The 13268-nt window shown below is 41.7% G+C and overlaps 1 protein-coding gene across 1 annotated transcript in view; it reads right to left on the reverse strand.

Moving 5' to 3' along the window:
- The window catches only part of IQCA1 (IQ motif containing with AAA domain 1), a 247156-nt gene that overhangs the window by 7174 nt on the left and 226714 nt on the right, over positions 1 to 13268 (reverse strand). Inside the window, exon 17 of the mRNA XM_069103144.1 lies at positions 9109 to 9286. Coding sequence (XP_068959245.1) covers positions 9109 to 9286 — 178 coding nt within the window. The remainder of the gene's footprint in view (positions 1 to 9108; positions 9287 to 13268) is intronic.

Genomic DNA, 13268 nt, shown 5'->3' on the forward strand with positions numbered 1-13268 from the left:
AGAGAGAGAGAGAGAGAGACAGAGAGAGAGACAGAGAGAGAGAGAGACAGAGAGAGAGAGAGAGAGACAGAGAGAGAGAGAGAGAGAGAGAGAGAGAGAGAGAGAGAGAGAGAGAGAGAGAGAGAGAGAGAGAGAGGGAGAGAGAGAGAGAGAGAGAGAGAGAGAGAGAGAGAGAGAGAGAGAGAGAGAGAGAGAGAGAGAGAGAGAGAGAGAGAGAGAGAGAGAGAGAGAGAGAAAGAGAGAGAGAGAGAGAGAGAGAGAGAGAGAGAGAGAGAGAGAGAGAGAGAGAGAGAGAGAGAGAGAGAGAGAGAGAGAGAGAGAGAGAGAGAGAGAACATGGAAAATTGGATTAATCACCACTTTGGCTTTCTCTCAAAAGCTTCATCTCAGTATGAGAAATGTGGAACAAGACTGCTCTGACATAACTACCTTCTATCCAGCTGATAGCCTAACAAATAAAAATCTCCGCCTTCCATACTGCCTTCCAAAGGAGCTACTATTTTCTTGCAGTATTGTTCAATGAAAAACAGTACAGAACTGTTTGGGGCTCTGGACTTGGAGTCAGGAATATCTAGGTTCAAGCCCTGCCGTGTATACCTTCTAGATGTGTGACCCTGGGCAAGTCACTTAAATTCTTTGAGCCTCAGACCGCACTTGAGGACTATAGGTTGGAGATAGGTTTTAGTGTGCATTGGTGAAGGCAGTTGCCACGCTCATGAAATATCTCAGGGAGTTAAAACCTTGATGTACTCAATAATGTCACCAATGTCTGGACATTTCTAAGGGATTCTTTTCCCTAAGACCAAAATCTAGCTTTTTAATTTCTGACTCTCCTGATGATGGTGTGGGACTACAAAGAAGGAGCTCCAGTGAACTCAGATTGGAGGAATCCCAAAGGGCTGTAGAGAGCTGCACTGTGGGGTTAAGCTGTCCATGGCATAACAGCTGCCATTTTTAGTAGGCATTATAGACATTACGCCACATGGGTCTCATAACAGGCCTGTGAAGCAAGCACGGAGGATATTATCCTCATTTATGAATGTAGACAGTGAGGTTGAGATCATAGTGGATAGACTACAGGCTGAGGAGTTAGGAAGATTTGGACCTAGATCCTGCCTCTGACATTTACTGGGAAAGTCACTGAACATTTCCTAGCCTCAGAGTCCTCAGCTGTAAAATTGGACTGGATTTCCTTAGAAGCTCCTTTCAGATCTAATTTGAACATTTCCCATGATTTGTCCAAGCCTAGTAAATAGCCAAACTAGGATTTGAACCTGAATCCTTTAATTGAAAATTCAGCTCACTTTTCATGGCACCATCATTTGAACTCGGGTCTCACCAACTCCACTCAGTTGCCTATAGTAATTGTGCCTCTCCTGGTCTCTACGTTTCAGATACACAGACTATTCCACTAAGCAGAACATCACATTTATAAACCATTCGGGATAATAAGTGTTGTCTACATACATTTTTCTCTGGACAAATTTGTATTTTCACCTTATAATTGTGTGGCTAAAGAGCCAACCAGTAAGACTTGGGTTCCAGTCCTGCCTCTGACCTGTCCTATCTGACTTTGCTCAGCTCTGTGAGTCTCCCTAGTAACTCTCTAAGACTAATTGTGGATCAGTTACCCATCTCCATTGGTAAGGGGGATTCCTTCTATCACAGCCCTGAAGGATGAAATGCTATGTGTGAACCAGTTAGGTTGTTCAATGGGGAGTTTGGGTCTGCATATAAAGAACTGCTAAGCTTTGTGACTTTACATGACATCCTACAGTTAGCTCTGGAAGGGCCCTTGGAGTGCATCCTGTCCAACTTCCCATTTTACAGAGGAGGGAAAGTGACTTGCCCAAGGGTGCTCTGAGCCAGGGTATGAGCCTGTCAGATCCAGCATCTCTTTCCTGGGGCCGTGCAAGCCGCTGGGAGCATGTCTAGCTGGATGCTGGGCAGCGAGGCCCAGTGTAAAACCCAACTCTTCTTTTGAATCCAGGTCGATGATGAAAGCAAATGACAAAATTCGACAAGCCCTGAGTTCCAAACTTCAGAATGGACCAAGCCAGAAAAATTAGAGGCTGCTTATTTCCATTGCCCAAGAACTCTTGATTTTACAAAAGGATTGACTGCTGGGCTTCTTGAATAAAACCCCAAGTCCCCTGGCTGCACTTAAAATACCATTTCAATGACAAAAACTCCATTCATGCACCATCTTTGCCCCAACACGTCTACTCTTAATGGGAGCTAAAGCAAGAGTAGGCCATATTCTCCGTAACTCATTGAATGGTGTCCTGGTGGTATGAAAGACTTAAATGCAGTTTGCAAAGGGACCTGATTTATAACTAGAGATGTGTTTAGGTACTGGGGAAATTGAGCTCAACGTTTGTAAAACACTTTGATGTTTCCTGAGGAAAAGGTTATTAAAATTTTTTTAAAGTCTAATTTTTGTTATAAGAGTTAAAAACTTTGACTTGAAACTAACCACAGGCCCACCTGACTAATCCTTCTCTAACAAACTCTCAATTGGGGATGAAATAGGAAAAATAAGCATAAAGATGAGAGTTATCCAATCTATAATGCCCAACGTTTCCCAAGCTCCTGTTTTATATAGAGCTCTATGGCAGGCACTGGGGAGACTTAAAAATATAGGGAAAAAAGAGAAAATGCCCCTGCCTTTATGGGGCATACAGTCTAGTAGAGGGTAAGGCTCCAGCACAGACAACTGGAATGAAAAATGTTAGCTGCAAATTCTTATGTGCAGTCAGATGCTACTAGATGATAACTTGGGGAGGGGGTGCTGTTTGTCATGAACTTTATTTTTTCATAATTGCAAATGACTTAATTTAACAAAAATATTCACTTGAATGATTATTTTCTTAAAACTTAAATTTGCTAAAAAAGCCCCTAGAAATTTTTTTTACCAGAAGCATATAATGAAGTAATTGTGATCCTCCTAATTAAATCCTTAGTGAGACAATAATGCTTTTTTTCTCCTATTTTTTAAAATATTTCTTATTTCTTTATTTTTAACATTTCCTTCATTTTAAAAGTTGAGTTTCAGATTCTACCCCTTCCTTCCATCCCTCTTCCACTCACTGAGAAGGCAAATAATGATATCAATTATAGACATGAAATCATACAAAAAATATTTCCATGTTGGCCATATTACAAAAAAGCAAAAAAAAGAAGAAAAAAGAAAACAAGAAAATTACACTGTAATTTCCACTCAGAATTCATTCATTCTCTCTCTGGAGATGGATAGCATTATTTTTTTTTCATCATGAATCCTTTCGATGTATTGATCAGAGTAGCCAAGTCTTTTATGGTGAATCATCATTACAATGCTGCTTTTAATGTGTATAAGGATCTCCTGGTTCTTCTCACTTTACTTTGCATCAGTTCATATAAGTCTCCCCATTTTTTTCTGAAGTCACGCCCCTCATCATTTCTTATAACATGATGGTATTCCATCACAATCATATGCCACAACATATTCATCCAGTCTCCACCTGATGCCCATCCCTTCAATTTCCAGTTTTTTGCCTCCACAGAGCTGTTTTGTAAAAGCTGCTTTTACTTTGTAAAAGTATTTTACAAAATACTTTTGTAAATATAGGTCCTTTCCTTTTCTGTTTAGTCTCATTGGGATACAGAGCCAGCAGTGGCATTTGCTGGGTCAGTTTTATAGTCTTTTAGGCATAGTTCCAGATTGTTCTCCAGATTTGTTGGACCAATTCATGACTCCAACAACAGTTCATTGATATATCTATTTTTTCTCATTTCCCCCCAGCATTAGCTATTTCTGATAGCTGTGAGGGGATACCTCAGAGTCATTTTAATTTGTATTTCTCTAATAAATGATTCAGAGCATTTCTTCATATGACTATAAATAGCTTTGATTTCTTCATCTGAAAACTGACTGTTCATATTCCTTGACCATTTAGCAGTTGGGGCATGACTCTTATTTTTATAAATTTGATTCAGTTCCCTATATATTGGAAAAATGAGGCCTTTATCAGAAAAATTTGCTGTCAGATTTTTTGATATTACTTCATTGTTTATGGTACCTTTTTAGTAAAATGTCGTTTCCTTGATTATCTCTTTCAATTACATCTAATTTTGTTTTTGCTTTGTCTGAGATCATGATTGCTGCCCCTGCTTTCCTCACTTTAGCTGAAGCATAACAGATTCTTCCCAGCCTTCATTTCAACTCTGTGTATGTTTTTCTGACCCAAGTGTGTCTCTTGCACACAACATATTGTTGGATTCTGGTTTCCAATCCATTCCACTATCCACTTCCATTCTATGGATTATCTCATTGCATTCGCCTTCACAGTTATGATCACTACCTATTCCTCTATCCCATTTCCCTGTTTATCCTTCTCTCTCTCTCTTTCAATCCTGTCCCTCCATAAAAATCTGTTTTGCTTCCAACCACTATCTCCCCAATCTACTCTTCCCCTTATCATCCTCCCTCATTTTGCTTTATCCCTTCCCCTCCTATCTCCCTATTGGGTAAGATAGATTTCTTTTTTTTTTTTTTTGCTTTTTTGGAGGGTAATTGGGGTTAAGTAACTTGCCCAAGGTTACATGGCTAGTTTTTTTTGTAAGATAGATTTCTATAACCAGCTGAGTATGTGTATATATTCTTCCCTCTTTGAACCAACTCTGAGGAGATTAAGGTTCAAGTATTGTCTGCCACACATACCCATTTCCTCCTCCACTATAAAGCTCTTCCTTGCATTACTCCTTTAAATGATAAAATTTGCCCCATTCTGCCTTTCCTTTTCCCTTTCCCTCTAAGTGGACTCCTGCGAACTGTCCTAATAATGATAAAGTTCTTAGGAGTTATATTGTATCATCCTCTCATATAGAAATGTAAACAGTTTAACTCCATTAAGCTTTTTAGGATTACTCTTTCATGTTTACCTTTTCACACTTCTCTACATTCTTCTGTTGGAATGTCAAAATTTCTGTTTAGCTCTTGTCTTTTCATCAGAAATGCCTCAAACATTCATTTTCCCCCTGAATTATTATGTTGTTTTGCTGGGTGGGTTATTCTAGGTTGTAATCCTAGATCCTTTGCTCCCTAGAATATCATAATCTGAGACCTCTACTCCTTTAATATGGAAACAACTAAATCGTGTGTGACCCTGACTGTGGCTCCACAATATTTGAATTGTTTCTTCCTGGCCACTTGCAATATTTTCTCCTTGACCTTGGAACTCTGGGGTTTGGCTATAATATTCCTGGGAATTTTCAGAATGAGAACAGTGGATTATTTCAATTTGTATTTGACCATCTGGATCTAAGCTATTAGGGAAGTTTTCCTTGATAATTTCTTGAAATATAATATTGAGGCTTTTTTAAATCATGGCTTTCAGTAGTCCAATAATTCTTAAATTATCTCTTTTCAACCTATTTTCCGCTGTTTTTCAGTGAGATATTTTATATTTTCTCCTATTTTTTCACACTTCTGACTTTGCTTTCTCATTTCTTGAAGTGTCATAGAGACATTAGCTTTCACCTGCCCAATTCTCATTTTAAGGAATCATTTTCTTCAGGGAGGTTTTGCACCTAATTTTCCATTTGGATTATTCTACTTCTTTAAGAAGTTCTTTTCTTCAGTGAATTTTTGTGCTTCTTTTATCATTAGGTCAATTTCATTTTTATGGTATTATTTTCCTCTGTACTTTTTGCACCTCTTTTACCATGCTGTTTTCTTACATCACTGTCATTTCTTTTCCCAATTTTGCCTCTACCATTCCTGGTTTGGGATGCAATAGTCCAGGACTAGAGGGACATTCAGCTTGGCTGGAATGAAAAATAATCAGAGAGGAGTAGAATGAGACAAGTATGGGAATATATGGGTAGCATGCCAGGTCAAAGAGGGCCTTGGATATCATGAACAAAAGTCTAAACAATAGGGGGCCACTGATGACTTTTGAGTAAAGCAGTGGCTTGGTTAGGTCTCTAAGTAAGAAAGATTATCTTCTCATATATATTGATGTAGACATATCAATGTCCACATGTAGATATATCTATACCTGTCAATATGACAGATTGGAAGTAGGAAAGAGTGAGAAAGTGAGAAGACCTTCATGGTGGCTAGAGGTAGTAATGGGAATTTGCTCCAGGGGTAGTAGTGAGAAGAGGCAGGAGGGGGAAGTGCATGAAATATCATAGCGGTAGAAAGAGTTCATAACCAATGACATTAGAACTGAGGATGAGGGAAGAGTGAAATATTCCCCCAAAATTATCCACATGGGGAACTAGCCAATCAGTCACTGAAGAAATCAAGAGAAAGGAAGATTTGGAGCTGCAGGATTATGAAAGCAATCCTTAAATATTTGGGGGATTAGCCTTGTTCTGCCTGTTCCTGGGAAGCAAGGCTAGGAGCAAAGGGTGGGGGTGGGAAAGAGTTGGAGAATCTCAGAATTGAAAAGGTCCCTCAGGAGGTTCTGATCTTCCTTCCCAAATCCCCAACAAATGGCTGGTCATTGAGGCATCACCTGAAGACCTCTAGTGAGGAACACCCACAACCTCAGGAACAGTCTAGTGGGAACCAAGAAGACCCAGGTTCCAATCCTACTCCCAATCCGTAGGCAGCCACTTCAGCTGAGGCTCAGTTTCCCTGACTATAAAAAGGAGACAGTAACAGCACCCACTCTCCATGGTGTTGTGGGGATCAAATGAAATGATGTATGTGCGGTGCTCTCTCATGAACTCTTAGTTTAACAGCACATACATATACATATATAACATACATGTATACATGTATATATGTATACATACACATATATCAAGAGAGAGAGACAGAGACAGAGACAGAGAGAGGAAAGGAGAGAATGATTTTCACCTTCTGAGGCAGACTTCTGCATTTCTGACTTCAGTAACAATGACATTTCTCCTAACAGTAAATTCTCACAACTGGATGAACACGGGGTCAGGTTTGGTGCACAAGGGAGGGATGAGCTGGACTGTCCCAACCCTTATGTCAAGCTGAAATTCCCTTCTTTGAGACTTCCAGCCCTTGCTCCCAGCCCTGTTCTCTACTGCTGAGTAGGATTAGTTCCGCCTACAGACCCCAACTGGAAGCCATCCTCCACTTGGCCATGCCAACCTGTCTGCCCTATGGGATATGTATGGAGCACTTTGCAAACAGTTAATCACTAGATAAAGATGAGCTAGTTTTAGTATTGTCCCCATCAGCCCCAGGTGGTCCTCATGGCCTCTAGGATCCCAGCTTTCCCAGCGCGCCCCAGCCTGGCCCCATCCAGCTGCACTGACATGCCCTTGATTCCCGGGTGCAGGGCTCTATCAGGGGCTAACAAAGATGCCAAAGGAGACGACCAGGGATCAGCGGACACCATTCCAAGCTAGGAGTCAAGATCAGCTACTGAACCAAGAAGCTTTCCCAGAGAAAGCTGTGACTTCTATCTGTTTTATCAAAGTATAAACAAGGCCCTCTTTTCTCCAGTCCATCCTAAATACATCTGCCAACCTGGCCCAAATCAGACCCAAAGCACAGTCTGATTGTGTTATTCGCTTGTTCAAGAAACCTTAGGGGTCTCCTACTGCCTCTAGGGTACAACAAATAAGCTGATTCCTCTGCTTAGCATGTAAAGCCCTTCACAATCTGACTCAAACTGCTGACCTCTGACACTGCCTGTAGGGCCTTTGGCAATTCATGGTACCTCCCTGGGACTCAGTTTTCTTATCTGTAAAATGAGATGGTTGGACTAGATGGGCTCTGAGGTCCCTACCAGCTCTAGGTCCATGACCTTTCCAGACTGTGCCAATGACCCCCCCCCCCCCCCCCCCTTCCCCTGGTTCCAGCCGTGCGCTGGTTTCAGCTGTTCCCATATACGATATCAGACCTCTCTCCCCTATGCCTGGAGTGATATTCCTCCTCATCTTTCCCTTTTGAAAACCTCTGGCTCCATTTGAAGCTTAACTCAAGGGCCAACTCCTGATCCCACCCCCCCCCCCAGTGATGAGGTCTTTACTGGGCATATATTTCCTATGGACTAATAATCATAGCTAGAATTTATATGCTGCTTTAAGATTCGCAAAGCACGTTGCATGTGTTAACTCATCTGGTCCTCTCAAGCACCCTGAGAAGTAGGCTCTTTTGTGAGGAAACAGGCAGAGAGAAGTTAAGCGGCTTTGCCCAGGGTCACACAGCTACGAAGTATTTGAGGTAAGATTTGAAGTCAGAACTTCCTGATGTGAGGCCCCCACTGTATCCACGAAGCCATCTAGTTACCTCATCTGAATAGAATGTGAGCTCTCTGAAAGTTGGGACCATAGTGCACAAAAGCTCACCAGTGTGTGATAGGCATCGATCATTCAATACTCCTGTTGGCTTGGACTGGGTGGGGGGTGGTTCTACAGGCTCATGAGAATTCCCCCCCCCATGGCAGGGTTTGGTGTCTCCCTTTGGTCTTCTCTCATGGGTGCCAGGCACAGTCCTGCTCTGACGGGGCATCTCACATGCTGGGTGGGATCTGAATGCTTCTCAAGATGAATCTCTATTTTAAAATATGTGAAGAGACAGTTTCACCAGCTCTTGACTCCCCCAAACAGCCAACCAAGCAAATATTGGTTAGGCAGAGCCAGTTCAGCTAAGCTCAAAGGATGCTCCAGGTTTTTTCTTTTTTGGGGGGGGGCAGGGAGAAGATGCTGCTTTATTGTCCTTTTTAAACGTGAATCTTTTGGTGCTTTGGAAAACAGATGACAGAATCTATGAAAAAAATGCTAAATGTCTGTTCAGTGAGGGATTCAGTTCTCCATTCCTGTCAAAAGAAACATTAGCATCCATAAGGGCTCTTGTTATCTGCCCAGCCCTAAATAATCATTCTCCTCCAGATTAATCTCGTCTACACAACATGAAATGCATTCACGACAGAACAAAGCCATGTTATTGCACTCTCATGAGCAGGTGATTTATACTCCCCATATCGTTTCAGTGAAATTCCCTAGATCCAGACTTTTGCTTAAGTAATCTCTGATGAAAGATGGGAGAGAGGAAAGCAAGGCATGCCCCCAAGAATACAACCAGTGGCTGGAGCTATGAGAAATTGGGCTTAGAAAAGTTATCGAGGAGACTTGCCGAATCTGGAGGCGTAGTCTGGTCTGGGGATCATGATAATCTTCTGGTAGACTTTGCACAAGGGCTTGATGTCCGCATCAAAGGGGCACTTAGTGGTCCCCACGATCAGGATGCGATCCTCAGGCTTCATCAGCTTTATAATTTTGGGCAGCTGTTTTTTCAGGCGTCTAGGTTCCATCTGGGGAAGAAAAAGAGGGGAGAGACTGACTCAGAGAGAGATAGAGAGGCAAAGACAGAGAGAAACAAAGGCAGAGAAAGAGACAGAGAGATAAAGAGAGGCAATGGAGAGAGGGATAGAAAAAGAGAGACCCAGAGAAAGACACAGAGGATGAGGTGTGTGTGTGTATGTGTGTGTGTGAGAGAGAGACAGAGAGAGACAGAGACAGAGAGAGACAGAGAGACAGAAAGATAGAGAGAGACAGAGAGAGGGATTAGCCTGGATAAATAGGAAGGATTAAGACAGGGCAATTCAATCAACCAATAAGCATTTATCAGGCACTTATATACCAGGCACTGTGCTAAGCATAAGGTTACATTTTTGGCAAAAGTGTCAGGAAGTTCTGACTCTTTCTCAGTGAGAAAATCTCTTCAGTTTTGTGATCTGGGACAACAACTTAGTATGTCTGGGCAGTTCAGGACTTGCTTCCTAGTAGGGCCTTGTGACTTAGACTGCTGGCACTTCCTCCGTTATACATTTGTGGAACAGAGGAAGGAAGAGAGAAGGAAGGAAGGAAGCCTCTGTTCCAGGGGCCGATCCTCTGGACAAGCCTGGGAACCATCGGCTACTTCTCTTCAGGAAGGAAGCTCGCTGGGCTTCATGGTGAGGCTTAGATAGAGCAGGCTTCTCCCACCCCTTTTTTCCTTATTTGTAAATGAATTGATTTATGAGAAGAGCTAAATGTTTTCTTCAGTGTCTGACACGGCAAAGCCGTACTGAGGTCTCAGCTCCAGCCTCCTTAATGCTTGGTCATGGAAGGAGATGGAGCTTATCTGTTCAAAAGCAGTTCTTCAATAATTAGATACCTATTATCTTTGTGCAATTTTGCTGTGAGGGGCTGAGTAGGAGCCAATCAGGCCCTGGGTTCAATACATAGATCTTGGAAGCCATGGATTCTAGCCCTCTCCTTCTACAGAAGGAAACTGAGGGCCACAGAGGTTAAGTGTCTTGCCCAGTGTCACAAGGTCAATCACAGGACCATTGATCTAGAATTAAGAGGACCTCAGAGGCCAACTATTCCATTCCCTACTCCCCCCAACCTCATTTTACAGATGAAGGAACTGAGGTCCAGGGTAGTCATTTTCCAAGGGTCACACAGATATTAAGAGTCAGAATTTGAACCCAGGTCCTTTGAACCCAAAGCTGGCACTATGCTGCCATAAGGTGACTTAGCAGTTAAGGGTCAATTGCGGTTTCAGTCTAGGACCCAGACAGCTAGCACCAGCTCTGGCTTTCCACTGGACTCTAGCTGCTTCTTCCCTCCCTTGATGCCCATCACTGTCCATTCCCAGGGGACATATAGCTGCTCCCTTTCCTCCCTTCTCTCTTCCCTGGATCCCCAGACATGGCTTGGGGTGCTGTAAAGGGGGATGGCTTTGAAGGTCAGTTCCTTCCCAGCAGAGATGTGTGACACAATGATCTCTTTGCATCCATTTTCTTTTTCTCGGCTGGGGATCTAATAGCCCCCCAGGAGCAGACAAGTGCCCCTTCCCACTCTCCTTGAGAATTGTGGGTTGGTACAATCAGTCGCCTACATTTATTAAGCCCCTATTGTATGCCAAACCACTACAATACAGCAACTTGTGTGCCCCTCTATGTTCCCACTGAATTTGCTGTTCAGTTGTTTTCAGTCGTGTCTTTGTGACCCCATTTGGAGTTTTCTTGTTAAGGATACTGAAGTATCTCTGCCATTTCCTTCTCTAGCTTATCTGACAGATGAGGAAACTGAGGAAAACAGTGTGAAGTGACTTCCTTAGGGTCACACAGTGAGTATGTGTCTGGAGTTGGATTTGAACTCAGGAAGATGAATTTCCCTATCAACTATCAACATATTAGTCTTAGGTCAAAAGAAAAGGCCATTTCTGTATTTTGAAGTGGCAAAAGTCAGAATGGAGCCTATCACTGATACCAGAATCTGCATTTAAGGAAAGAGAGAAGCCTCAAACCCAGCAGCTTTGAGTGGTTTGGGGCTGTGGGCATTGCCAGCTTACAATCAGCCCAGAAGTTGCAATGGGTCCTTGGAGTTGGCCTCCACAAGGAGCTAAAAACAACAAAGAGAGAGCTGCTCCTGGCTCTTGGGAGGCCTAGAGACGTTTGAAGTCCACACAATAGCGAGAGATGTGAGACGTCTAAAAGAGGATTTTCTTTTGGTTCCCAGATTTCTTTTCTGTGCGTCGGAACTGGAATAAGTGACAGAGAAGGCAGAGGCGAGAAAAAGCAGGGATGAGAAGAGGGACGTCGCCCACACTGAGGTCTTTAAGCACAGGCTGGATGACCACTTGTTGGATGTTTAAAATGGTATTTCATTCCCCTGACCAATTACGTCAAGATAGTGTGTAGCATTCATTTTTACAAGATTCTGAGTCCCCAATTTTTCTCCCTCTATCCCTCCCCTCCCCTCTTTCTAAAATGATGGGCAGTTTGATACAGGTTCTACATATGCTATCATGTAAAGCATATTTCCATATTAGTCAGAGCTGTAAAAGAAGAAACAGAATAAAGTAAGTGAAAAGAGCCCAGCAGTTCTTCATCTGGGTGTGGATAGTATTTTCCTTTGTGAGTCCTTTGTACTTGTCCTGGATCATTATGTTGCTGAGAAGAGCCCAGTCATTCACAGTTGGTCACCATACAATGTTGCTGATACTGTGTACAGTTCTTGGTTCTGCTCATTTCACTTTGCACCAGTTCATACAAGCTTTTCCAGGTTTTTCTGAAGTCTGCCTGCTCATCATTTCTTATGGAACAATAGTATTCCACAACATTCACATACCACAGCTTGTTCAGCCATTCCCCAACTAATAAGCATCTTCTCAATTTCCAATATTGTGCCACCATGAAGAGGGCTGCTATAATTTTTTTTGCACATGTAGGTCCTTTCCTTTTTTTAATGATGTCTTTAGGATATAGACCTAGTAATGGTATTGTTGGATCAAAGGGTATGCAGAGTTTGGTTGCCTTTTGGGCATAGTTTCAAATTGCTCTCCAGAATGGTTGAATTAATTCACAACTCCACCAACAGCACATTAGTATTGAAATTTTTCCAGATCCTCTCCAACATTTTTCCTTTTCCTTTTCTGTCATATTAGCCAATTTGATTGATGTGAGATGGTGCCTCAGAGTTGTTTTGATTTGCATTTCTATAATCAAAAGTGATTTAGAGCACTTTTTTATATGCCTACAGATAGCTTTGATTTCTTCATCTGAAAACTGTCTGTTCATATCCTTTTACCATTTATCAATTGGTCAATGGCTTGTATTCTTATAAATTTGACTCAGTTCTCTATATATTTAAGAAATGAGGTCTTTATCAAAGATACTTGTTATAAAGATTGTTTCCCAGCTTTCTGCTTTCCTTCTAATCTTGATTGCATTGGATTTGTTTGTGCAAAAGCTTTTTAATTTCATATAATCAGAATTATCTATTTTCCATTTCACAATGCTCTCTACCTCTTGTTTTGTCATGAATTCTTCCCTTCTCTGTTGCTCTGACAGGTAGACTATTCCTTACTCTTCTTATTTCCTTATGGTGTTACCCTTTATTTCTAAATCATGTGACTGTTTTGACCTTATCTTGGTATATGGCGTAACATGTTGGACTATACTCAGTTTGTGCTCTATTGTTTTCTAGTTTTCTCATCTATTTCTATCTCCTTTAAGAATTTAGATGCTATGCTGCTTGGTGCATATACGTTTAGTATTGATATTACTTCATTGTCTCTGTACCTTTTAGTAAGTTGTAGTTTCCTTCTTTATTTCTTTTAATTAGATCTATTTTTTGCTTTTGTTTTGTCTGAGATCATAATTACCATCCCTGTTTTTTTTTCTTTAACTTCAGCTGAGGCATAATAGATTCTGCTACAGTCCCTTACCTTTACGCTGGGCGTGTCTCTCTTCTTCAAGTGTGTTTCTTGCAAATAACATATTGTAGGATTCTGTTTTTTTT

This window comes from Petaurus breviceps, unplaced genomic scaffold, assembly GCF_028583685.1.
Source record: "Petaurus breviceps papuanus isolate PSGF00001 unplaced genomic scaffold, PetGlider_PUasm1.0 567, whole genome shotgun sequence".
Classification (NCBI taxonomy): domain Eukaryota; kingdom Metazoa; phylum Chordata; class Mammalia; order Diprotodontia; family Petauridae; genus Petaurus; species Petaurus breviceps.